This window comes from Agelaius tricolor, unplaced genomic scaffold (genome assembly GCF_023055355.1).
Source record: "Agelaius tricolor isolate 1412-34295 unplaced genomic scaffold, bAgeTri1.0.p SCAF_12, whole genome shotgun sequence".
Taxonomy (NCBI): Eukaryota; Metazoa; Chordata; class Aves; order Passeriformes; family Icteridae; genus Agelaius; species Agelaius tricolor.
This window is the reverse complement of record NW_027269272.1, coordinates 5,130,023-5,156,550: the sequence shown is the minus strand read 5'-3', so window position 1 is coordinate 5,156,550 and position 26,528 is coordinate 5,130,023. Positions and strand designations below refer to the sequence as shown.

Genomic DNA, 26,528 nt, shown 5'->3' with positions numbered 1-26,528 from the left:
TGAAATACCACTTATTTTCTTTTATTGTTTGCCACAAAGAAGACTACTGGGTTGTACTTGAAAGAGATTAAAGGAGAAACATACATCAGCTACTTTCAGCACAGCTCACTGCTTTTACAATGCCAGCCACTTCACTTGCTGCTTCCCTATTTCTGCCCACACCCCCAGCCTTTCCTCCTTACATGCTTAGCTCTGACAGAATCTCAGTGGAGAATGCATTTTTCTTCATGATGAAACATTTTTCTTCATGCTGAAGTTCCATCCTGAGCTGTTGCTTGAAGGCATTGCCCCTTGCTCTCCTGTTTGACTGGGGTGAGTGCAGTAAGAGGGGTCAGCAAAACACACATTGCTCTGCCATCCTGCCCCTCACACCAACCTCCAAGACATGGCAGGGACAAGCATCTCTTCACAGATTACTTGGTTTTATCTCATTAAAAACCCACCACACTGAGCCCACCAAGTGAATCAGGGACAAAGGAGGAGATGGAGTTTAAGCACAAATGAAACAACAAGAATCAACACAAGGCAAGTCTGAGGACTAAAAGGGAAATCACATGGAGTGAAGGAGGGACTCTCCCCTTCTCCTGTTTTCTTATCCCATTTCAAACAATATTCCCTTCCTCCTCCCCTCTGCCTGGGGCTAGCAGAAGCATGCAACAGCCACGAGGAGCAGCCACCTGACAGCCCCAGCCACACCTGGGCCACACATGCAGGATACCCAGGGAAACAGGATTCTTGGAAGGATTAATGGTGAGAGAGGCTCCTGTGGCTGCAAATGGGAGACTGAGGTTGATCATCTGCTCCCACTTGATGGGAGAGGAGAACAAGCCTTTTTTATTGTCCCAGTTCTTCTCTTCCTCCTCTTCAGAGATTGCCATTACCAGTCTGGAATTACTTTTCCAGTTACTTCTCGCTGCTTCTGGAGTGGGAGAGAAGATGGGGCAAGGGGGTTGTGTTTGGAATCTCAGACTCATCTCTCAGGCAGCAGGACAAAGAAGATGGCCTTGAGGAAGTGCCCAAAACTGCAAACAGCAGCCACGAGCCAGTGGGAGCGAAGGCTGGGGTCAGTGTTCACCACACACTTTGTGATGTCTGCCTAAAGAGGAGGGAAGAGAGATTGTCAGAGACATCCTGAGACACCACCTGGCATTTGCACCCCAAGGAGCAGCTCAGTGTCACAGCATAAAAGACTAAAGCTTGAATCAGTTATTAAATCAGTTTGGTCTAGTACGTATACAGTGGTTGATAAACACTTGTTATGTGCTACATAGGCCCAAAAAATATTTTGGCAAAACACTGTGGAGGTATTAGAATACTCCCAGCACAACTTTCATAGGTTATTGTTCACCTGCTTCAACACCTCCTATGAGAGGTGGATTAAATCTGTGACTATCCTCAGCCAAAAAAAAATGAGCTACTGCACCAAAATCTCTTGTGCTGACTCCTGATAACTTGCATTAACTTTCCACAGCCTTTACAGCTTCTTTGTTTGACCTTTAGTGCCAGGTCAGCCCCTTCTGCAGGCTGTGCCAGCCCCACAGCCCAGGGTATGGCACCACCCCTGCTGCAGCACCAGGGGCTGGCTCTGACACTTCCACACACTCAAAGTTATTAAATCAAGTTCAAGAGCCCTGCAAAATGCACTTTCCTAATTCCCCACCAGTGAGGCAAAGTGTCCCCCTCTTCAGCCACCCCTGGGGAAAGAAATGCTGCAGGAAGATTATCCAGCACTTCCCATTTTGGATAGCTAAATGCAACTTTCTTTCCCTGTTCAAAAGGTCTAGGAAGCCTCAGCAGTATCAGCATTCCCATCCTTTTCTGTAAAGCCAGATGCTTCCCAGAGGTTGTCCTGGTTAATATCAGCTCAAGCTGCTTGTACATTTTCTCTTGCCTTAATGCTTTCTTTGGAAGGCATTCAAGCAAGCCACCCCCCAGTTTAAATCTAAAGCAATGCAAGCTTTGTAGCTTTGTTTGTGGAAATCCATATGCCAGCAGAGATGCCTCCCAGATGTGTGGGCCAGATTTAAAGATCACTTGGGCAGCCAGTTTCAAGTATGAACGAGAAGTTGGCCTGCAATGATTAAAAAAATTTAAAAAAAACCTAAAAAAACCCCATCAAATTGATAGAAATAGGGTCTCAGCTGGCATGGGAAGGAGAAAATGGAAAATATCGAGAAGGTGAAGTGAACAGAACAGAGGTAGAGAGAAAAATGCATTTTCTAGTGCAGGAATCAAAATTAAAAGCTTTGCCCATGATGTAACTGAGTTCTGGTCAAACTCCAGCCCAGCACAACAAGATGTGGACTGAGGCTGTGCACTGTTAGCACATCAACCCCCTGTGGTTTGCAGAAACAGCTTTTGGGAACAATAATCACATCACAAGGGTGGCAAATGCTCACAGCCCCAAAAGGTTTTTCTTTCCAAGCTTAGCTCAGCAGTCTTCCAAATTTTCCTTCTGACATAAATCTCTCATTGACCAAGCACAGACAAGTGAGACTCTCAACCCTGAGGTGTTCCTCACCAAAACAGGACACAAGAGATGATGAATGCTCCAATAATCTTCTCTATTCTTTCTGCTTGTGCTCAATATGTGCATGAGCCTTGCCTGACCAACCTTGGTCATCATCAGAAGAAAGGAAAAAGGGGCTGAAGGGACAAATCCCAGAGTCTGGTTGGTGGGTAGAGCCACACTAACCAACCCCATCATCATCTACAGACCAGAGCTGTGCTGCCAGCAGCCTCTCACACATTCCAGCAGCTCCTTGCTCACCAGGTCTGGAAGGCTGGCACAGTGCAGCTCACCCCATTGCTGACCTCCTGGGAGGGAGCACCAGCAGGAACTGAGCTCATGAATAAGTGACAAGCAGAGACTGCAGAAGGGAGGAATCCAGAGCATGCAGTGATGGGAAGGAACAGGATGGCAGGAGAGAGCTGGGTCAGCACCAAGGTGTGGAAATACTGCTGAAAACCATGAGCAAACAGAGCAAGCAGAGCCAAGGCAGAGGATGCTGCAGTGTGGTACCAGTGGTCACAGGTATTGATCTGTATTGTGGAGGAAAGCAAGGTGGGTCTGCCTGAACACTTCCTGCACACTCACCCTATTTACATCTGAAAATAGTCTGAACTGAGCCTGTCAGATTCCAGCAGCCTGCACGGGGTCAGGTTTAACACACACTTGTGTCAAACTGTCCCTTCAGCTGAGGGAAGTCATGCCATGCAGGACCTGTCTGAACACACATTTTAGGGGACCTGATCCTCGAGAAACAAAAGCTCTAATGGGCTTTAGTGCCTCCTGTGAGCCAGGACAACCAGCCCAACACACCGGGCTGATTACAGCCATGAGGGGTTAACAGCCAAGTGAGAAAATGAACTCCTCAAAGCCCTGCTCTGTTCTCCCAAAGGCAATGACCTCACTGCTCTAACCAAGAGGAGCTGCACTCAGAAGCACTTACAAATTTCTATGGGGCTTGCTCTGATAAGCAAAATTGCTCAGCTGTTTAACAATTGCCTCAGCTGTTGTTATCCAAATCAAGCCTACCTGATAAGGCAATGGAATTGAAAACTTCAAAGCCAGTTAGGGCTTTTTGGCTGGGCAGGCACTGATAAACTGTTGCAATGGCAGTTTGATATTCTGTGTTAATTGTTCAAACAAATTCAAGTCACCTACACTGCTTTGTAACAAATGCTGCTAAAAAAAATGTAAATCTTTCTATTCTACTGTAAAGCCACTGTTGAGGCTGCAAACTCTTCCCAGGAGGAGATGATGCCTCAAAGGTTCTTTCCTGCTCTTCCTGTGAGGTTTGCATTGGTTCTGCAGTCTTCTCCACCCTGTGGAAGCAGCATGGGAACCTGCTGCTGAATGGAGAACTCCAAATGCCTTTCCAAAATCTCCATGGTGTCTTCCCTGGACCAGCTCTGGCATGGGGGTTATTCTTGGCAGCCTCAGCCAAGGCTGATGAGCAAGAGATGGGGAACAAGGATGGCAAGGCAGGACAAACCAACACAGCTGGGCCTGGCAGTGGTGAGAGGGCTCCAGCAAAGAGCTGCTTGGTCTGGCCTGTGAGGGAACAAGGCTGGGAAATTCCTTGCTGCAGTGCCTGGATCAAGAGGAAAAGCATTCAGCGAGGCACAGCTCGAGATGGGAGTAGCAGCCTTTTCTCCGACTGAAGAGACCCCTCATTTCTAGAGGGAAATTATTTCCTTTTCACACCCAGAGCTGCTGCTCAGGGTGCTGGCAATGGCTGCATGAGAACAGCCCAGCAGCCTCCACAGGCCTGTGCTTGATGAGGGGCAGTGAAATTGGCTTCCCTTCCTCAGGGCCAGATCCCAGGAGCAGTCAGCATGGATTCAGCAACCCCAACAGGAATGTGCTGTCCATCTAAAGAGGGATGGCTGGAAAAAGAGCCAGTGGTGCATTTATCTCCTGAGCTGCACAGAAGCAGTGCTTGTAGCCACAGCTCTCTTCTCAGAGAGCAGACAGGCACAACTTCCCAAGGGTATTTCCTGGGAATGGCAGCAAGGAACCTCAGAGAAAGAGCAAACAATTCTTGTCACTATTCTCTGCTCCTGTTGTTCTTGCACATGTAAAATGTGTTAAGGAGGTTGTTCACCTGAAGGGATTTAGTAGCTAGATTCTAGTAATAGTTCTTTATATTAATTAATCAATTAGGTCAAAACTGTGTCCTAACTGTCTCGAGACAGTCACGAGTTTTTCTTTAGTATTCTTCAGTATCTTTTTAGTATCTCTTAAGTAATTTTTTTAGTATCTCTTTAGTATAGTATCTCTTTAATATACTATAGTATTGTAATGTAATATAGTATAGTTTTAATAAAACAATTATTATTTATAATAATTTAGATTTATATAAATGTAAATAATTTATATTTATATAAATATATAATTTATAATTATATATTTTAATATAATTATTTAATAAAACAATTATTCAACTTTCTGAATCAATAGAATCAGATACCAATCGTTCCCTGGGTCCTAAGACCCTACATACAATTAGTGCTGGTCTGGAGATGGGTTTTGCAGCTTGTTTGCTATGCAACAAATTTTCCAAAAATATCTTTTTGGAGCTATCCAAACATTCTGTTTTGAACTCTAATGAAGCAATACAAAAATTAAAACAAGATGCTAGCTTATCAGAGCATGCAAGTTTCACCAAAACAAAATAAAAATAGTTGGAAACGAGAAAGAGATGTGTTCATACACAACATTTCTGTTTTAATGAAACTAGATCTTAGGGGAAAAAAAGTTTCAGAGAACACATTTCAAGCAGCTCCACAGGTATTCAGTTAAAGAAAGCCTGAAATGATACTGAAGCAGGGACTGGCATTCAAAGGCAGGAACAGTGTCACTTAATTCCAGGATATCCTCTTCACCTGCCTCAGCACAATTAATTTTTGGAACACAAAATGAAACAGATCAGGGCATTCAAATCAAAGGTTACTTTTAGCCCAACCAAACAGTTCCCTGAGACAGCTGGCCTGGAGGTGACACAGTTTTAGAGAGGGCAGGGATGATTTAAGGTAGGATGGGTACTTAACAAGTGCAAGGGATCCAAAATCAGAGCAGTGATACTTTCCCAGTTCTTCTTCACACTCCTGAAGAAATCAGGGAGCTGAACCAGCTACTGACACAGTTGGGAAGTCTCAGCACAAAGGAGCAATACTAAGTTTGGAAAAAGATACCCCACTCTCTCCAGATCTGTATGGGTGAGGAGCCTGACCATTTCCTGACAGCTTTGGAATAAATTTCACCTCTTGGAAAAGAGGGAATGTGCTGCTGTGGCTCAGTCTGGAAGGAGTGTATGCCTTGGGAACAAGATGTCCTCTGAACTGAGCGGTGTCTCAGGGCAATATTTTGCCCCAAGCAGCACCTGCCCAGCAGCACAGTGGAGGATCCAAGGACTGTCTGTGTCCCTGCCTGGTACATGCAGACATCCCCCAGCTGCCAGGCTCACACAGCCAGCCAGTCTCTCCAGTCAGCTGGAGAGGTCACTGGGAAGGCATTCAGCTATGCCACAGCACCAAAATAAAGTTCCTACTCTGAACCATCCTCCACAGGAACCAATGCCCACATTAAGAGAGATCAAAGAAATCCAGTGCTTAGAGGTGAAATGAGAATTAAGCTGGCAGGCCTCATTTGTTGCCAGTTTCTAGAAAACAGCTGGCCAAGAATATCACAGAATCAAAGAATGTTTTGGGTTGGAAGAGACCACAAAGATCATCCAGTTCTACCCCCTGCCATGGGCAGGGACACCTTCCTCTAAAATCAGCCTGCTCCAAGCCCCATCCAGCTTGGCCTGAACACTTCCAGGGATGGGGCAACCACAGCTTCTCTGGGCAATCTGTGCCTCACAGGAATGACCCCTACAGTGCCCCACTATGGCTGGCTGTTAGCTCTGGAGAAGATCAGGAACACAACAGGTGCTGGTGGGTCAGGACTGAAATAAGAATAATAAGACGGAGAACGATAAGAAGAAGAAGAAGAATGAGGAGAAGAGAGGGAGGAGGAGGAGAAGAAGGAGAAGCGGAAGGAAGGAAGGAAGGAAGGAAGGAAGGAAGGAAGGAAGGAAGGAAGGAAGGAAGGAAGGAAGGAAGGAAGGAAGGAAGGAAGGAAGGAAGGAAAAGGAACTATTGATGGTTTTGAGGATGGGACCATGAGGCAGTAACAGAGTTCTGCAAGTCTAGCACAGGTGTAAGCTGTAAGTAGGACAGAGGTGGCCACAGCATTGTGAAAGAGAAAATTCCACAGCCTTTTTCTGCGTAAAGCTGTGGAGAGCACACTCTCACTTTGATTAACTGGGATATTTCCTGGTCTGAACACACAGAAACAAGTCCAATGAGACATGCAGCATTTCTTACCCAGCCTCCTCTCCTCTTCAGCCACGTCACCAAGGTCTTGCGGACGAACTCGCCCAGGCAGTCCACGATGGTGTGAACCATGGCTGGCTGCGCGTGCCGCACGCAGTCCACGGCCAGCCCCGCTGCCACGGCGTACAGGGACACCACCTTGCCCCACGTGATGCCTGGAGGAGGGAAAAGGACACTCACATTGGTGGGAGCCTGAATGAGGGATGTGGGACTCCAGGCAGCTCTTCAAAATGCAGTTTATTGTATACAAAATGCAGTTTATTCCATCCAAGACATTACAGCAGTCCAGGGTTGTGGGTGACAGAGCTGTGCCCACAGCTGTCAGCTCCAGCTGCAGGCAAGCCTGGAGACCCTTTGGTTTAGGTTACAATGCATTATAGACTTTTCTTTTGGTTACAATGCATTATATAATTCTCTTTTGGTTACAAATTCATTATATAATTTTCTTTTGGCTACAAATTCATTATATATTTTTCTATTGGCTACAAATTCATTATATACTTTTCTTTGCTGAACATCTTAATACAGTAGAACCAATCTATACCTTAACTATTACCTATAGCCTATCATAACTACTATAATTACCATATTCATGTTACTGTTCTCCAATCACTAAAAGTTAGTACATTACAGCTTAAGCTAGAAGTTGGTTTTCAGTTTTCTTACAGCGGAAAATTCTGAGACCTTTTTTCTACTTGCCACATTTGCTGCCTTGTTTGCCTGTGCTATCTTTCTGCTTGGTAAAAACATCTTGTTTTATCCTGGGGGTTTATCCTTTGGTCTAAGTCATAAAAACCCCTTCTAACTAACACACCCTTTGTGTCCTTGGTTATCCAGTAAGACTGTCTCAGCAATTCTTTTCTTCTATATCAAAACTTGCTTCTGTCCCTATTCCTTCATCAGACTTCAGATTTAAAAATCTTTCCAGGATTTTTAAATCTTAGAAAGCATACATATGAGACTTTCTTGTCAAACTTTCATCCCTCCCAACACATATTTAAACACACAAACACTCAGTTCAGTCCTGAATAACCAAAGGAATGACTCTGCTTCATTTCATGTGCCTGTGCTGCCTGTGTGCAGCCACAGTTCTGTGTGCTCTCCACATGGGGGGAAAGAAATAGTAGGGGACCAGAATTAAAGAAAATTCTCCACATGGAGAAGCAGAATGAAATAATCTGTGCTTGGTATGGTTTGATTGCCTCTCAGCAATGGCTGCACAGCTTTGGAAAAAAAGCAGCCCAAAGGCATCATCAGGACAGGGGAGATGTGCACTGCTATGTTTTGAATTGCCACTGGCTCTCAGCCATGCACGTGCTGCATAGGAGGTGACAGAATTCAAATAGTTTGAACAGCCTGGGGGTTTTGTCTTCAATATAAAGCTTAAACACCCTTAAACAAAGCATTCCTGTTTTTTTTTTCTATGTGACACTCAAAGCATACAAGATAAGCATCTTCAGTTCAATAATGGCACAAAAGCAATGAGGGGAGGCAAAGATACAGGGCCAAGACAGTCATAGCTGGAATAGAAGATTCACAGAATCCTGAGCTGGGGGGACCCACCAGGATCATTGAGACCAGGTCCTGGCCTGCAAAGGACACCCCAACAATCCCACCCTGTGCCTGACAGTGTTGTCCAAACGTTTCTGGAGCTCTGGCAGCCCTGGGGCTGTAACATTCCCTGCTGTGCCTGTTCTTCCCCACACTCTGGGGAAGAATCTTTTCCTAATATCCAATCTAACCCCCATGACAGCTTCGTGCCATTCCTTGGGTTCTGTCACTGCTCACCAGAGAGCAGAGTGCCTACCCCTCCACTTGCACTCAGGAGGGCTGGTGCCCTCCTCAAGGTAAGCACCAGGCTTCAGTCTCCACCTGAAAAACCTGAAGGCAGCTGCAAGGATTTGGCCACTGCCTACTTAACATTGCTGTGCTACCCTATCAATGCAGGGCATGCCCAGCACAGGGAGTGATGTGCTCTGACTCCATTGATTCAGAAGTCTGAATAAATTGCTATGTTATGTTATGTTATGATTATATATTAAAGAGATACTATATTAAAAAGATACTAAAGAAAAACCCATGACTGTCCCAACAGTTACAGCACAGCTTTGACCCAATTGGCCAATCAATCCAAACAACCATTGCCAGAGTCCAATTAACAAATCACTCTGGGTAAACAGTCCCCATAACACATTCCACATGTGCCAGACAACAGGAGCAGCAAGTAGAGATAAGAATTGTTTTCTCTTCTCTCTGTGAGCTTCTCACTGCCTTCCCCAGGAAAAATCCCACGAGGGAGGATTTTGTCTCTCTCTGTTCAGAGAATGTGAGTACCACACTACCCCACTGAAGGCAGTGCAGGGGTGGAGAGTCAGTCAGTTATCTAATCTCCCAGAACACAGCCTTCCTGCCAGGCTGCCCTGACTGCAGCAAGTGCTCCCCAGAAGCTGTCCCAGCAGCTGGGACCATCCTGGTGGTGTCAGTGATGAGGGTGGGAGCTCAGCTTGAGGTACCAGCCAAGCCCCTGGGGCTGCCCTGCGCCTCACCAACACCCCTAGGCATAAATCCTTCATGCTCAGACATTGCAGTCATAAATCCTTGGTGCTCAAACCCTGCAGTCATAAATCCTTCATACTCAAACCCTGCAGTCATAAATCCTTCATACTCACACCCTGCAGTCAGCTGCCCCTCATCAGGCTTTGCTCAGGACCAGTGACCTGGAAACACAACCCTTTCACTCCCATGCAGAACTATTGCTGCACAATTTACTTTATTATCTGTAATAGCCATATTTATCAAGCACACTGGGAAGTATTTTACAGTGTTGAGTCTCTATGGAATCTGTCCAAAGTCTCTCCCAAGCACAGGCAGAACCTGGTTTAAATGTTTAAAATGTTTAAAAAACACACAGAACTGTTCTCAAAGGATTGCAGCAAGGTGAGAGGATGGAAGATGTGTGCAGTGATTAGATGGACCAGGAGGGGTTAAACACACCATTAGAAAACTGGATGTGCTCAGCAAGCAAAAATACAATTTAAATGAGGTAAAGAGTCTCCCTCTTCCCTTCCTTGCGCTCTCAGATCCCGAGGTAGCCTGAACCAGATCTGGGATGGAGCTCCAGCCTCCTCACAGCAGTTCTCATGGCAGCAGAATGCCCTATGTTTCTTTAGAAAACCTGCAGATTTCAGAGCATTTCCACAATTCTTGGACTTGGTGCCTCAAAAGGGACATTCACACTAACAATTTTAGAAATTGCTTGCTTTTCTCTTCCTTAAAAAAAAAAAAAACCAAACTAAACTTTAGAGGAACTCTTCAAATGTCAGCCACAGGAATACCTTGTTACACTGAAGAAAATCCATTCAGCATTACAAAAAACCCCATTTTTTATGACTAATGCGAGATAAAAATCTACAGATGAACCTTTTGTGAGGCTCTCAAATCCTCTGTGACACTCTGTCCTTCCCCAGAACTCTCCCTGAGATGAGGGGAAGTTTTTAATGTAGCTAAAGTGACTGTTCTTCTTCTGGCTTTATTTGCTGAGCAGACCCTGCGCTGTCCCTGACACCAGCGCTGTCACTCAGGAAGTTCACTCCCTGTTTTGCATTCACACTATTTATCTGCCTTTCTCACATTGTGTGTCACCATGACAGCCAGCAGAATGAGCCAGGAAGAGGCTATGAAACCACACAAGAGTAGACAGAGGGGTTCTCCCTGCAAGGAAGAGGCTGTCCAAGTGCAGGTCAATGCAGTTCTACCCAATGAAAGAGGCTTTCAGGGGTTACACTCCTTACTGATGATATATTCAGGACCAGAGCCTCAGCTGGCTTATATTCAGCTTTAGTATAAGTCACTTTTACAGTTCTCCATCCCTGCAGAAATGTGGTTCCCTGCATCTTGAGTTACATAACAAAAGTTACCCAAAATTCCAGGGAAGAGTTCACTGGCTTACTCCCAAGCTTTTGCTGACAGCACTCCTCAAATATCTGAAGCAAGTCCATTAGCTCTGAGATATTTACGTGGCAGTAACAAAGACTGACAGGACTGAAGTCACTCTGGTACAGAAAAACAGCTCCAGTCTTGGTTAGTGCTGTTTTGAGCCCAAGTTTCACTTTCCAATAGAAGAAAAGTGTATCCACAACCTGTGAAAGACAGAGACCCCTGGCTTCCCCAGCACAAAGCAGCTTGCTCTGTGGCACATCAGTCCAGAGAGGATGGAGAGGAAGCCCTTCAGCTCCAGTTTCCCTGCTAAGATTGTTCCTGCTGCAGGATTTTCACGAGGTGAGTGCTTTCCTGGCACGTGGAGAGACCCCTCTCCCCTTCACAGCAGAAAGGGAACAGATCCTTGGTTAATAATGGTGATGGATGTGGAGGGCTCAGGGGTCACATCCTCCTTCCAGAGCATGCCCAAAGGAGTCAAACCAATCCTTCAGGCTGCCTTTCCTGTTAGAGTCAGTCCATGGGGCAGGAGAGGAGGAAATCCCTTCCTGATTTCCACTTGTTTGAAGTCCCCTTGCCACTGCTGGAGGCAGAAGATGGAGACAGCAGGCTGGCTTCTCACTCACAACAGCAGGGCACAGCTTATGCTCCTCCTCTCATATTGTAGGAAGCAAGGGAAGAGCAGGCTCCTCCAACACCTGGGCCATGCTTGTGGCTGGGCCCCTGCCCAGGAGGGCTCCAGCACCCACCAGCCCCAGGCAGGAGAGGCAGCAGCCCCAGCAGTTCCCCTCTGCACCTTCCCAGGACACCAGCTCCATGAATTTTCCCTCTCAAGGACTCCCTTGGCAGGGACAGAAGAGCACAGGTGCCTCTGTAAGTGGCCCTGTCCCCTGTGATGTCCAGGCCAGGCTCAAAGTGGCACTAGTGTGATACATCTCAGTATAATCTAGAGCTGCATCTGCCCAGTGCACATGAGAAGTGAAAACACATTGGCTTGCTCCAAATCCCTCAGAAGGGCTGGCTGTCATCCACGCTGGGTGAAACAGGCACTCATCACCAAGCAAGACAATCCATTCACAGCTTCCCACTGCGTGGATTAACATGCACAGGAGCTAACAACAACAGGGAATGGAAAGCTGGTCCAAAAAGGAAGCAAAGAGAGAGAAAGCTCTGCTCACAGACATGGAACAAAAGGATATGGAAAAAGTGAAGGGCTGCTTAGAGGGCATTATTAAAAAATAGGAAATACAAGTTGCACTCTCTAGGCCAGCCATGGAGCTGAAGGTATGTAAACCCTGCTGAGCCCAGGGTAAAATGAATTAGCAGGAGAGGAATGCTCTTGAAAGTGTTCCTGCTCATAGGAGCTTGTCTGCCCCAGGGGAGAGATGAAGAAGCCATGAGACACCAGGGCACCACACAACCTGAGGTTATTCAAATAAACTCAGCATCAAAGTCCTGCTCACAAATCAGACCTTAAAGAAACACCAGCCACTGCTACACTCCAGCAGCTGGGAGAACACAGCCAGACACAGCAATCTTTGGAGAGAGAAAAGCTGAGAGGGGTGTGCACAAGGCAGGAAGCTCAAGCCATAAGGCCTAAGTGATGAGGGAGCAGCAGGATGCATTTCTAACAGAATTTCAGAGAAATGGTCTGGGTTGGAGGGGAATTCAAAGCTCATCTCATTCCAATCCCCTGTCATGGGCAGTGTTTCACTTAATTCCAGGGTTAAAACCAGGGTTCTTTTGCTCTGGATAGATTCAAAGGAGAAAATCCCAACTAGATGTGATCAAGAGGTAAAAAAAACACATGAAAGTTTACTGGCAAACTACTGAAAATTAAGGAACACTGGCAAAAGAGTAAATGCAACATAACATCACCTACCATTGCATACACTTAGCCCACAGAACGTAGAAAACCTTTAAACCCATTCAATGCCTTGTTCCATGAGAAGAGATAAGAAGAAAGGGAGAAAGACAGGAAAGATACAGAAAATTCCAACCAGATATTCTCAAGAGGTGAAAAAAAAAAACCCACATTAAAGTTTGCTGGCAAACTACAGAAAATTAAGGAACATTGGCAAAAGAGTAAATGCAACATAGCATCACTTATCATTGCACAGACTTAGCCCACAGAAAATAGAAAACCTTTAAACCCATCCAATGTCACATTCCATGAGAAGGGAGAAGAAAGGAGAAAAACAAAAAGACAGGAAAGGTACAGAAAAACAGACTTATAGCTACTAACTCCAGTTCCAGTGATGTAAAACTCCAAAATGAAGGTAGGGTCTGTCACTGTTATATTTTCTGAAAAATCCCTTTGCCAGGATTTCTTCTCCTGGGAAGCTGAGAAGCCTCAGAGAAAAATATAAATAATAATTACCTGATTCAATTCTCCTGTGTTTTGCTGCTTTGAAATGTGGTCTGGACATTGTTAACCAGCAGGTGGGTGTTTGATTGGTTTCATGTGAATTGTTTTTACTTAATGACCAATCACCACCAGCTGTGTCAGACTCTGAGGAGTCAGAAGCTTTCATTATCACTCTTGTTATGCCTTCTGTCTGTATCCTTTTCTTTTTTTAGTATAGCTATATATAATATAATATAATATAATATAATATAATATAATATAATATAATATAATATAATATAATATAATATAATATAATATAATATAATATAATATAATATAATATAATATAATATAATATAATATAATATAATATAATATAATATAATATATGCCTTCTGAGAACAAGGAGTCACATTCTCATCTCTCACCTCATCCTGGGGCCCTCACAAACACCACAGGGTCAAAGGACAATGTTCTTGCCTTGTGGTCAGGCTTCTTACAGCTTTGGCCCATCCTGGCCCTTCCTCCCAGCTGGGATGTGCAGTTTCTTGGCCACACTGGGGTGCTGCCTTCAGTGGCTGCCATGGCTGACAGACACTGCAGGGCTGGGGGTGCAGGGCCAGGGCACCACCCCACCACAGCAAGGGCTGACCCACCCCTACCACACATTCCAAGCACCCTAAGATGTCTCAAAACAGATTCCATTTTCCAGTCTCTGACGGGCAGGGACACCTTCCACTATCCCAGGTTGCTCCAAGCCCCATCCAGCTTGGCCTGGAACATTTCCAGGGATGGGGCAGCCACAGCTTCTCTGGGCACCCTCTGCCAGGGCCCCACCTTCCTGGGGAAAAATCTCTTCCTTATATCTAATCTAAACCTACTACCTGTTAGTTTGAAGCCATTCCCCCTTGTCACTCCAGGCCCTTGGGAATATTCTCTCTCCAACTTCCTTGTTGGCTCCTTCAGGGGCTTGGAGGCCACAATGAGGTCACCCCAAAGCTTCTCTCCTCCAGGCTGAGCAATCCCAGCTGTGCCAGCCTTTCCTCCCAGCAGAGCTGCTCCATCCCTCTGCTCACCCTGGTGCCTCCTCTGGACTCTCTGCAGCAGCTCCAGGCCCTTCCTGTGCTGGGCCCCAGGGCTGGGGACAGATCTGAGCAGGGCACAGGGGCAGAATCCCCCCCTGCCCTGCTGCCCAGCACACAGGGGGTCTCTGGGTCCCAGTCACAGGGCTGGGGCATGTCCAGCTCTCCCCCAGTCCTTCTGCCAGGGCTGGTCTTGATCTGCTCATCCCCAGCCTGGACTGGTCCCAGCAGTTGCCCCAGTGCAGATGCAGCATTAGCACTTGGCCTTGTAGAACCTCATGAGATTCCCATAGGTCACTTCTCCAGCTTGTCCAGCTCCCTCTGGATGTCACCCCATCCATCAGGTGTGTCAACAGCACCAGCCAGCTTGGTGTCACCTGCATCCACTTGCTCCTGCAGGGAAAGTGCTTTCTCCTCAGAAAGCATTTACCCTACATTCCTGCTGCACAGGGCTCACTCCAGCCCAGGCACTCTTGATGAAAAGCCAAACCCAGTAAAAACCAGGCTGAAAGCTTTTAAAAAGCCCTCATGCCTAGCAGCTCTCACCAACAGGGTAAAACTGCTTCCTTTAGGAAAGGAAAATGCCTCTCCCTTTTCTACTCCTGTTTTTCCACCAAGTGACCTCTTCCTTCTGGCATTTGTTTTAAAATGTAAGGAAAAAAAATGTCAGCTTAGCCAGGCCCCAAACCAAAACTTGTAGAAGTCAGGGGAATGTCTCCTGCTACCTGCAGAGCAGCTCTGGACCACACATGAGAACAAGTGGTAACATCACAGAGGTGATGGTGCTGCAGATCCTTCACCATCAAGAGCAGATCAGGGCTCTGCAGGGCTTGTCTCCACACAGGTGGGCTAACCTCACCCTGAACTAACTAATGAGATGTTTGGAAACAGGGGAACAAAACACAGCTTGAGCCTAAAGTCTGTTCTCCCAGATGACAAGCCATGGGACAAGAGGAGATGGCCCCAGATGGCACCAGGTGATGCTCAGATTGGGTATTAGTGCAAAATTCTTCACTGAGAGGAGAGGCATTGAACCAGGCTGCACCAGGTGATGCTCAGATTGGGTATTAGTGAAAAATTCTTCACTGAGAGGAGAGGCATTGAACCAGGCTGCACCAGGTGATGCTCAGATTGGGTATTAGTGAAAAATTCTTCCCTGGGAGGAGAGGCATTGAACCAGGCTGCACCAGGTGATGTTCAGATTGGGTATTAGTGCAAAATTCTTCCCTGGGAGCAGAGGCATTGAACCAGGCTGCTCAGGGCAGGTCTGGGCTCAGTCAGGACTTGCAGACAGTGTGGACAGGAAATGAGCACAGACAGCTCCAGAGTGAAGACTCAAAACCAGACCAGAATGTGGAAGATAGACATGTAAAAGATTAAGAAAGAGAAAACCTCTCCAGAGAAAACAAAGGGTCAAAATCTCCTGCTTCCTTGCTGGAAAGGCATTTTAAGTGACTTGTGGGGCTCCCCAAGCTGTCTAAGCACTGTAGTGTCCGACTGTAGCTGTTTTCTTAATAAACTTGGTAATTGGCATGAAAACTCACCCTGAACTTGAGTGTCTGGTTTCCTTTGCTCAATAAGAGCTTCTTTCCTCTGAAGTATGAAAAAAAATAAAAAAAGGAATGAATGTCTGGCTGCTACAGCCAACTCCAATTTGCTGGATTTATTGTTAAATGCTGAGTTTTGAGACTGCAGTGGGATCCAGGAATGCTACAAAACAGCAAGCTCCTACCCCTCTGCCACTCAGCAACCTTCTACCTAGGAGAAATTACAATACAAGCTGATAAAAGCAATTAAATGCACAACTCCCAGCAGAGATGAGAAAGAATTAAGAGCATACATGGAGAGCTGTGGGAAGGCTTGAATCAGCACACCAGCAGCCATTTCTGCAGCAGGGTGGCTCCAGAGGAGGGGCAGCACTGTCAACACAGTCCAAAGCCTCCAGCATTGTCAGCCCCAGAGGGCTGAGTCCAGATTCTATTCTTAATACCCTGAAAACCCAGGTTTAGAACGATGAGATATGATTCCTACTTTAATTTGAAACTACCCACACATTTGGCTCCTGAGCTGAGAAGCTGAACAGCACAAAAAAAAAAAAAAATAAAAAGCAGCTCTCCATGAATTTGTCAATGCACACTGAGAGCAGAATTCCCAGGAGACAGCAGCTTTCTCCCCAGCATCCTGGCTGTGCAGCACCACAGCACACACAGTCTGCCCCCCCTGCAGCATTCCTGGCCTTCTGCCTTAGCTCTCTGTGCCACTCCAGCCCTGGAGGTGGCCCAGCCCCAATGCTGCAGTCACCAAAGATCACCTGCAATGCAAACTGCACCTGAGCCTGCCAACCTGACTGCTGGCTTTCAGTAAAGCTCAGCACTAAGGGACAAGACAGGGCACCTGCACTCTGTACACAGCCACAGTGACACATTCCTGCCATACTTTCCCAGCTCTTGCTCCCTGAGCTCCCAGGCCCTCCCAAGCTGCTCTGAAAGGCTGGTGATGGCTGCAGAACCAGGCACTCAGTCCAATTCCATCCATTTCCAGTGGCACAGCATCCATTTCCCTGACCCAGGGAGTAAAATCTGCCCTGCTCAAACTGCCAGGAGCCCTGCTTGGGCAGTGCCTCTCTAAGATCTATTTTGACACCTGTTATGATTCTGGGGAGGATCTGTGCTCTCCACCACAGGGCTTCAGACCTTCTGCATGACAGGGCTTCTCCAGAGTGTCAGTGGTTCCAGATAAAGCAGTTATTAACAAAGTTGTTTGTGAGGGTTAAAAGGTTTTGAGTGAGGTAGCCTATTTGAAAGTACAACTGAAACCTGGATTTCTATCCTGTAGCAACTACTGCCAAAGTGACAGGAGTTACTGCATCCTGTGACACCTCCACGCTATTGTCACTGCTTTCAGTGGTTTCATGCTGCTAGCAAGTTGCTTTCTTTGGGCTTTTTTTCCCCTTTTTTTGGTTTTGTTTCCAATATTTAACATCTACCAGCCCTTCCACAGACAACACAACAAGACACTGCAGAAAACCTATAACCATGTCAGAACCTGCCTGACATAAATCCCTCTAAAAGGCTCCTCTTCCCTCAATTCCCACAGGCTGCTTTTCCAGTTGTGAGCAGGGATTGTTTCCAGGAAAAGCTGAATGCAGCACAGGGCTTATTTTTGCTTTTGACCATCATCTCTGGAACCAGTCTAACAGCAGCAGCAGAACATTCACATCTAAGCAGAGAGAAAGCTCAAAGCACCTGCTCATCTGGAACAGCCTTAAGGAGCAAGGCTTCCCCAGCATGAGAAAGGAAAAGGTCTCATTGCAGCTCTGGGTGTTGCTGTGGGAAAGGAAGCCAGGAGGAGAGGAGCTCCCTTGTGATGAGCTGATTCTGGCTCCCAGCATCAGCAGCCTGAGCTGGAACAAGGGAGACTCCCATGCAATGAATCTCCTGCAGCTGCCAAAGGTGAGCAAAGAAGCTTGGAATGAGTGACCTCCCTCTGCAATGAGGCAACAACCACCTCCTAATGAGGAAGGGCAGGAGGTGCCTTCTAGAATGAGACAGAACCTACTGGGAGGATATTACAACCCAAGACATTTCCCTGCCAGAAGACAGCAGAGAGGAGCCCTCATTAAATCATTAAAGCAGGGCACAGTGCCAAACTGCCCACAGCCCTTTGAGAAAGCAAGCCCCACCTTGCAGGCTCTGCCTTCTCCAAGAGAGGTGTTGGATAATACCCTTTTCCTGACTCAGAGATGGGGCAACTGAGAGGTGCTTTAGAAACTTTTATTCCATTTTCAGTCTCATGAGAAGGGTGAGACAATTCAGATGTTATAATTCACGCTATCACAATCAGACTATTTCCTAATTACAGTACATTATAAGCATTTTTTGGCTTATCAGCTTTTTACCACATCATGCCTTAAAACCAATCATCTAAAACTACCCCTCGTGGGGCCCATTAGAATGCATCTTTCACAGTTTTATTTAGTCTTATTTGTAAGGGTATTTTTAAAAATTTTTTTAAGCTCTATTTCTCTCTCAACAATATCTCCCCTCTTCCACACCATCTCTAAGCCAACATTTAGAAGACAATTCCTTGTCTCAGAGCTCAGACACAAATCCACACTATGTAAGAACTCCCTCCAAACCCATTCCCCACAGGAGGTGGCTCCATCCTGCTCCTTGCAGCCAGCCCTGCTGCTGTGTGTGTGTGTGTGGGGACCATACCTGCAGTGAAGATCTGCGTGGCCACGGCCAGGAAGGCGTCGGACACCACGGACTCGGAGTGCAGAGAGATGTTCAGCTGCCGCGCCACGTTCCGGTACACGTTGGGACGGATGTACTCCAGCTCATCCCCTGCCAAAAAACAGCCAGGTCAGCTGGACACAGCACCAGGCCCTGCTCCCACCATGGAGGAGTCCAGGGATGCCATCAGGTGAATGTGCTCCAGCTCATCCCCTGTCAACAAACAGCACCAAACCCTGCTCCCACCATGGAGGAGTCCAGGGATGCCATCTGGTCAATGTGCTGTAGCTCATCCCCTGCCAAAAAACAGCATCAAGCCCTGCTCCCACCATGGAGGAGTCCAGGGATGCCATCAGGTCAATGTTCTCCAGCTCATCCCCTGCCAAAAAACAGCCAAGGGTCAGCTGGACACACAGCAGCACCAAGCCCTGCTCCTACCATGGAGCAGTCACAGCTGGGGTAACTCATGGAGGAATCACAGCTGGGGTAACTCCAGGGATGTGATCAGGTGAATGTGCTCCAGCTCATCCCCTGCCAACAAACAGCACCAAGCCCTGCTCCCACCATGGAGGAGCCACAGCTGGGGTCACTCCAGGGATGCCTTCAGGCAAAGAGCCCTGTGGAAACCCAGGGCACCACAGGGAGTATTCCTCTGTCTGCTCTGGGGTGCCCTGACCCCCAGGGAAGCACTGGCTTTGACCCTCATCCATGGAGAAAGTTTCCCAGACTTCAAGATAGACTGGAATCCACAAAAGTGTGGAATAGATTATAGAGAGCAGTGTAGGTAAATCACTTAGGTGAGAAATTGAGGTTTTGGGGTTTTTAGTGTGCTGTGGATGGAAGCAAGATGGAGGGCACAGGATGTCATCCTGGGTTTCTACTTCATGCTGCTTCTTCCTTCTTCTCCATGGGTTTGGGTGGCATTTTGTAATTGGGCAGAAAAGTCTGCATTGCAGCTCTGTGGGATCAGTTATTGGGCAAAAAGGAAAATAATCCAGGTGTCAGTTCTTAATTGGATAGTTTAGTCTTAAAAGGCCTTATACCAAGAGATTGTTGGCCACTTTGTGCCTTCTAATGAAAAGCTGCCAAACACAGCAGTGGGACTGTTTTACTGATAAGAAATAATAAACACCTGAGTCCCAGCATGTAATACTGTCTCAAGTGCCTTCCATCCAGACCCAGAGAAACCCACAACTGAAAGCCCCACAAAGCCCAGCTCCAGCTGAGTTTAGGCAGGCAAAGGAGTGCTTGGGGTTGCTGAGATGCAATTTCATCCCATCTGTGTGGAAATCACAAATCCTCTGAACAGAGAGAGGCACATCTCTCTCCCAGGGTTTTCCTGGGAAGCTGTGAGAGCGCTCAGAGAAAAGAATGAGAAACAATTCTTATCTCCACTTGCTGCACCTGTTGTTGGGCACATGTGGAATGTGTTAAGGAGATTTTCTTACCAAAGGGTGATTTCTTAATTGGACTCTGGTGATGGTGTTCGGATTCATTGACCAATTGGATCCACGTTTGTCTGGCAAGGGTGATGGGTTTTTCTGAATAGTATAGTATTGTGAAAAATGCGTGAATGTATTTTATTTTATTAAATTATTATTTTATTTTCTTGTGAATGTATTTTATGATTGGCTTTTTGCAAATATTAAAATGAATATTACATGTGTTATGTTAGAAAGTTATGCTGTATTTTCTTAAGTAGTGTGTTAAATATAGTTTAGGTTATAACATAATGTTAAAATAGAAACTATGCTATGTGAGATACTTTTTTAAAAGAGAGGAATGAGGTACTCCCACGGAGACAGCAGCCACAGAACACCTAAATCTTGCAGAGAAAAATTTATTGCTCTCTTATCAGAAGAAACAAACTTCTTCCTGCCTCACTCAGCCCTGAAGACATTGTCAGGATTAAGAGGAAGAAGCTGACACTGACCAGACAGAATCCTTTGTTTGAATGGCATTTATGCATCATGTATGAGGTGTATGAATATGCAACACGTTATTGCTTTTAAGGGTTAATCCTCTGTTAATATGTGTCCTTTTTCAGGGCTATTTTGCCCAGAAAGAGGTACCTGGACTGTCTGTAACTCTTTGTTTCTATTGTCTCATATTGTCCTAAATCCCAATTGTCCAAATTATTATTACTCTAATTGTATTACTATTTTTATAACCATTTTATTACTATTAAACTTTTAAATTTTAAAAACAAGGGATTGGTGTTTTTCACAGTATCATACAGTAAAGTACAACAAAGCAATTTATCAGCCTTCTGCAATCATGGAGTCAATGCTAATTACTCCCCAGCAGGGATTGCTGCTCCCACACATCTGCACACTGGGACTCCTGAAGGGAGCATGGGCAGGCAGTGGCCCTGTACCAGTGGTGTGGCTGCAGTAATCCCTGATATAAATGCTGTTCCCAGCCTGGCTGCCTGCCTTTCCTCCAACACAGGAGACAGGCCTCAGATAAGCAAAGCCATGTCATTTTATTTCAGAAGTGAGAAGGAGGCATGAATGTGGTGTTGTGAGGTCCTCAGGATGAGGTGAGAGATGAGAATTTGACTCCATGTTCTCAGAAGGCTGATATATTAATTATATCATATTATACTATATCATATCATATTATATTCTAAAACTATACTAAAGAAAGAGAAAGGATACATCAGAAGGCTAAACAAGAATGATAATGAAAGTTTGTGACTGACTCCTCAGAGTCCGACACAGCTGATGGTGATTGGTCATTAATTAAAAACAATTCACATGTTTGGATAAACAATCTCCAGACCACATTCCAGAGCAGCAAAGCATGGAGAAGATGAGGCTTCTCCTCTTCCCAGGAGAAGGAATCCTAGCAAAAGGATTTTTCAGAAAATACCATGGTGACACATGTACGTCCATGGCAGCTTTTGAGAGCTACGCCCTTCCTCAGCACCCCATCAGTACAAAAATGCCTCAAGTGCAAGAGAGTGACTCAAGAATGCTGATGAAAGCCAAGGATCCACCCAGAGCTGCACAACATTAATTAAACTAAGAGACTGCCAGCTATTTTATGCTCACACAGGCACTTGAGAGTCAATCTGGAGTTCTTTCTCTCCTCCAAATGGTTAAAGAGATGCTCATCTGCATGGCTGACTGCTCAGCAGCAAGGTACCTGACACACACAGAGATGTGCTTTCACCTCCAGAGTGCTTTCTGCTCAGCTGGGAAATGGTAGGAGGTTTTATGCCAGCTTGAAGACCAAAAAACCAAAAAACACCAAGGACAAGCAGAGAACCTCCTCCTAAAGGACTGACCTATGGAGCTTGGGAAACAACAGTAAAGCTTTTCCTTTTGTAGCAAAATAAACAATTTTTTGGGTAGTAGAATTAGCAAAGCCCAGTTTCCAAGGGATTTCTCTCTCTGTAGAGGTTCATGGATATTTAATGAAGGTGGCACAGCTGCTGTAGGAGTGTGACACAATGCAGACCCCCCATGGGACCAAGCCCCTCTGTGCACAGAGAGCCCTTTTTGGCCTTGATTTAGGCCACACTGTGCTCCTCTCCTGCACAAGGGTGCTCTGGGAAGAGGGAGAGGTGTCCCAACAGCTTTATATCCCACTGCAGGACCCAGGTGACTTGGCCCAGCCAGGAGGCAACTGATCTTCCTCAAAATTTCATTTATATGAGAGATAAAAAAAGAAGATATCAATGCAATCAGGACCTTTTCATAGAGCCATTAGCTACTGATCCTTAATTCATTTATCTGGCACTCAGCACAAAGGCAAACCCCAGTTCTGCAGAATTCCACAGCTGAGCTCTCCCAGCCCTTTCTGAGTGAGGGATTGTCCCTTGTTTGACAGAAAGAGGAAACCTGCCAACACATGGTCAGCCCTGATAAGAGGAAACCTCACTTGGACTGCTCACCAGCTGTTTTCTCCTCCCAGGCAGCACACAGGCTTCCTGGAAAATGCCAGGAAATGGGGATAGCCCAGCTTAGCTGAGAGGGAGGGCAGGAGCCTGGGATCAGCCCTTGGTGGCCTGCCACTGCTCCAGCTTCCAACAAGCAGCTCCTGCAGGCCCCAGATGAGATCAGGGTTTGCTTGGAGGCACACATGCCCTGTTCTGCAGCGAGGCACATGGCAGGCAGGAGCATCCAGGGAAGGAAAGCACAGGAAAGCATTCCCAGGCTTGGAGAGCCTCCCTGCCCCAGCAGCACCAGGACCTCCACATTGGTGCCCTTGTTCTGATGCCCAACTTTGCAATATTTAGGGCAATTTGGGGGCTTCTCCTCCTTTCTCCAGTGATTATGGAGGAATTAGCAGGGCAGCAATGGCAGTTTCCATGTGCAGAAGCTCATTGCAGTGGTCAAAGGGCACCTCCCAAGGCCTTGGCCAGAGGAAATACAAGTTCAGATAAACCAGGCCTATGACAGACACAGCACCTTGGTCTGGGGTGCCTCATTTGCCTACACCATTAAGGCTCACCACGTCTGACTCATTAATTGCACTAATTAGCAGCTAAGCCTCACTGAGCTGATGGGGTCTCCCTCCCTGTGACCTCCAACAGCACTGCCTGTGCCCAGCACTTCTGCTGGCCCACCAGGCAGCTCACCAGAGCCTCTGTGTGCAAGTGGGCTAGGAAATACCCAAACTTCCCATCTCCACAGGCTTCTCTGCACTGTCATGAAGGAAAAAACTGGTGCTGCTTGCTGCACTGCTCAGGAAGAGGCTGAGGATTAGCATTCCTGGCAGGTGGCTGGATACCAGCTGGCCTTGCACTGGTCAGAGCAGCAGAGGGGAAAAGAAAGGGATGGGCAACGTGACAAGTGGAGTTTCCAAAGGAACAGGATGGAAATTGTTCTTCATCTTAATGAGGAGCACTGCTCACCTTTCTGGTTGCATGGGTACCATGTGGTGCTCTCCAAACAGATTTGCTCAGAGAAGGCACCAAGTTCCTGGGACTATCAGCCAAATCTTTCCATCTGGACAATCCAGGAGACGCCTTCAGATCCAGAGAGCCACCTGCCTGCCCTTTCACATGGTTCCTGGCCACCCACAGAATTTTGGGTTGAAAGCACATAAATCTCAACCCCCAACACAGGCAGAGAAGAAAGGGAGTAGAAATAGACAGTGAGATTGACAGAAGAACAAGAAAATTTCCCCCAAAACTAAACAACCACTGGAAACAAAAGCAGAAGTAAAATCAGCATAGAAGAGAAAAAGTGAAAAAGAAATCATTTTAAAAAAGAAGTCCTTTAAAACAAACACAGCTGTGCCTTAAAAAGAAACTAAGGATAATATGAAACTGGTAGAAAGGGGAGAAAGTGGGAACACCAGCCCTGGTCCTGACTTTGTTAGGCCCAGCTAATGCTTGCTTCACCAGACCTGTTTGAACTCTGATGTAATTAAATCAGATGCAAATGCTGGTGGTAGTTTCAGCCAGATGTGAGCTAATATACCAGCCTGCAGGCAAAGAGGGATGTTGGAAGCAGCTTCCAAGAATAAAGGTGTTGGGTTCCCAAATAACAAACAGGATTTTGAGCCAACTTGAGCACAGAGGATGATGCTACACATCCCAAAAGAAAAGACCAGGCAACTGTTAACATTTAAAGGGTGCTGCTGGTACAAGCTCTAAAGCTCATCTTCATGTCACCAGACACGACCCCCAAATTGCTCTCCCTGAAGCCCCCACAGTTGCTGTGTTGTGAAGGTGGCACCACATGGCAGTGTGTGCCAGACAACATCAGCCAACTCCTTCTTGCCCAGCACAAAGCAAGAAAACTCAGGTCTTGCTGAATAACTAAGGTAGACAAAGGAAAATTAAACACAGTCGTTAAAAAGCAGCTTTTATAAAATCTCCAACAACACATTTTCTGAGCATCTACCCCCAAGTTAAAGCTGGGTGAGCTACTGCTGAAGCCCAAGTCCAGCAGTAGCAGTGCCCCAGAAGATGCCAGATGTATTGTGGCAATCAAGTCACTCACTCAGGAGAAAACCCTGCCAGTCCAGTTAAAACACCCAGCTGAGAAAGGCTGCTCTAAGTGCTGTGGGAACAGCTGGTACACAGCTGGAGACCTGTGCCCACACAATCAGTTTGCTGCTGGGCTTTCTTAGACTGCTTTGTTATTTTGAGCTGTTGGAGGTCCTCAGAAAAAGGCAACTTGGCAGAAACCCTGTGCTGAGCAGTGCACCAAGAGACTGAGGAAACTCAGGCAAGGGAGCTGTTCAGGGAAGATCACCAAAACCAAAAGCAGAGAAGAAAAACCTCTTTATTGCAGTGGTCAAAGGGCACCTTCCCTAGGCCTTGGCCAGAGGAAATACAAGTTCAGATAAACCAGGCCTATGACTGACACAGCACCTTGGTCTGGGGTGCCTCATTTGCCTAGACCATTAGGGTTTACCACGTCTGACTCATTAATTGCACTAATTAGCAGCTAAGCCTCACTGAGCTGATGGAGTCTCCCTCCCTATGACCCAACAGCACTGCCTGTGCCCAGGACTTCTGCTGGCCCAAAAAGCCTCTTGCAGGAGCCTTATTCTGGTGCAAATCCCTCCACCCCAGCTGAGTTTCCCCTGGCAGCACTCACCCAGTCGTAGCAGTATGGTGGAGACCTCGGCCAGCTTCCCCCCAGGCACCGGGGCGTTGTACTCGGGTTTGCTCCAGCTGACGCCCGCCTGCACCAGCCTGGAGTTTATGTAGTCTCTGCACAGAGCCTTGGCTTGGGACACAAGCTCTTTGTCAGTGGGAGACCTGTCAAAAACCTCCATCACCTCTGCAGCAAAGACTGAGGAACGACGCAGAACCTCCATCCTGGACTGCTGAACCCCCAGCTCTGGCTGCAAGGCCGAGCCACAGGAGAATCTGCAGGAGATGTCCTCAAGGTCTGTCAGAGATCCCAGCAGCTCTTCTCTACAGGCCACTTTTTCGTTTTAGCTGGTAAATAAAAGCATCTGTGAGTCCTCTAGCATTGCAAAGACGTACATCAGAAGCTCAAGAACACAGTTATGCTCAAGTCAGTAGTGTCACGTTTGCAAAACATTTGTCTGGGTCCATCTTACAGAAAAAGTCTTGCATCTCTCAGCCACTGACTATCCCTGGCAGGATGGTCCACAGTTTGGAACTCTGGAGGTGTTTCCTCTTTTCCCATTCAGATTTGGCAGTTCTAGAATTACCCATCAGAGAGACTAGACAGTCAGAGCATGGAAACACTTCATACAATCTGCAGAAAATCTCAGCTTGTTTCAATTAAACTGAAAAAAAAAAAAAAAGAACCCCAAATACCAGTTACAGTAACCTCAACCAGATGTCAACAGACATTCCAGCTCAGTAGGTCATGGATCTTTCTGAAGAAATGGCATTATTGCAAGAACAAGGCTATGGGAGCATTGGAAATGCCTTCATGGAGACACTTTTTGGGACATATTCCCAGTTGAGGTTTTGGTTGTGCCACGCTTTTTCCCCAAAACAACATGCATGCTACTACTTGAAAACATCTAGCAATAGCAGAGAAAGCAAAGCAGAAATGTAGATTTTTGAAAAGATTTAAGCTGTGAATGCCTTAAGGGAAACGTCAAAATTTCTTCAGAGGCACCTGAATTCATCTGCTAAACTGAGTTTTTAACCCAGCGCTGCTTATGAAGTCAGAGTCAGACCAGTCTTTATTCAGAGGTTAATAAATGCATTTTTCGGTCTGCATTTCAGTTTCAGACACCTACTTACAATGACAATTTTCAAACAAAACAAAGCCAGTTATCCCAATTTGCCCAAGTTAAAATACATTTACCTCTCATGTTGCACTTTCCCCCCCTCAACGATTTCTTTTTGGGCTTGGTTTCATGTTTCTTTAGAAGATCTGCATCACTGGCCACCTGGTTCAGGATTCACAGGTGACTGTCACCCTGCTCTGCTGTGCTCTCCCCGGGGCTCTGTCAGCAGCGCATCCCGGCTGGGCTCCAGCCGCGGGATCCTTGCGCTTGTTCTCCTGCTTTTAAGGGAGCCAGGCGCCGAGGAAAGCTTCTGGCTTTAGCCTTGTAAGGAAGATGAAATAAGCGGGAGGTGGGGTT

At 46.5% G+C, this 26,528-nt stretch overlaps 1 protein-coding gene across 2 annotated transcripts; it reads right to left on the bottom strand.

The window, feature by feature from the left end:
- Positions 1-26,528, bottom strand: BOK (BCL2 family apoptosis regulator BOK). Of its 2 annotated transcripts, none has more exons than XM_071437251.1 (5): positions 26,249-26,528; positions 25,052-25,398; positions 18,471-18,599; positions 6,877-7,040; positions 1-1,092 (listed from the first exon to the last, which is right to left on the bottom strand). In XM_071437251.1, exons 2-5 carry the CDS (start codon positions 25,272-25,274, stop codon positions 1,072-1,074), a joined length of 537 nt encoding a protein of 178 aa, XP_071293352.1. In that variant the 5' UTR covers positions 25,275-25,398; positions 26,249-26,528; the 3' UTR covers positions 1-1,071. The 2 variants fall into 2 exon arrangements, with proteins under 2 accessions (XP_071293352.1, XP_071293351.1); XM_071437250.1 differs by having other exon boundaries at positions 1-1,096; positions 26,249-26,527.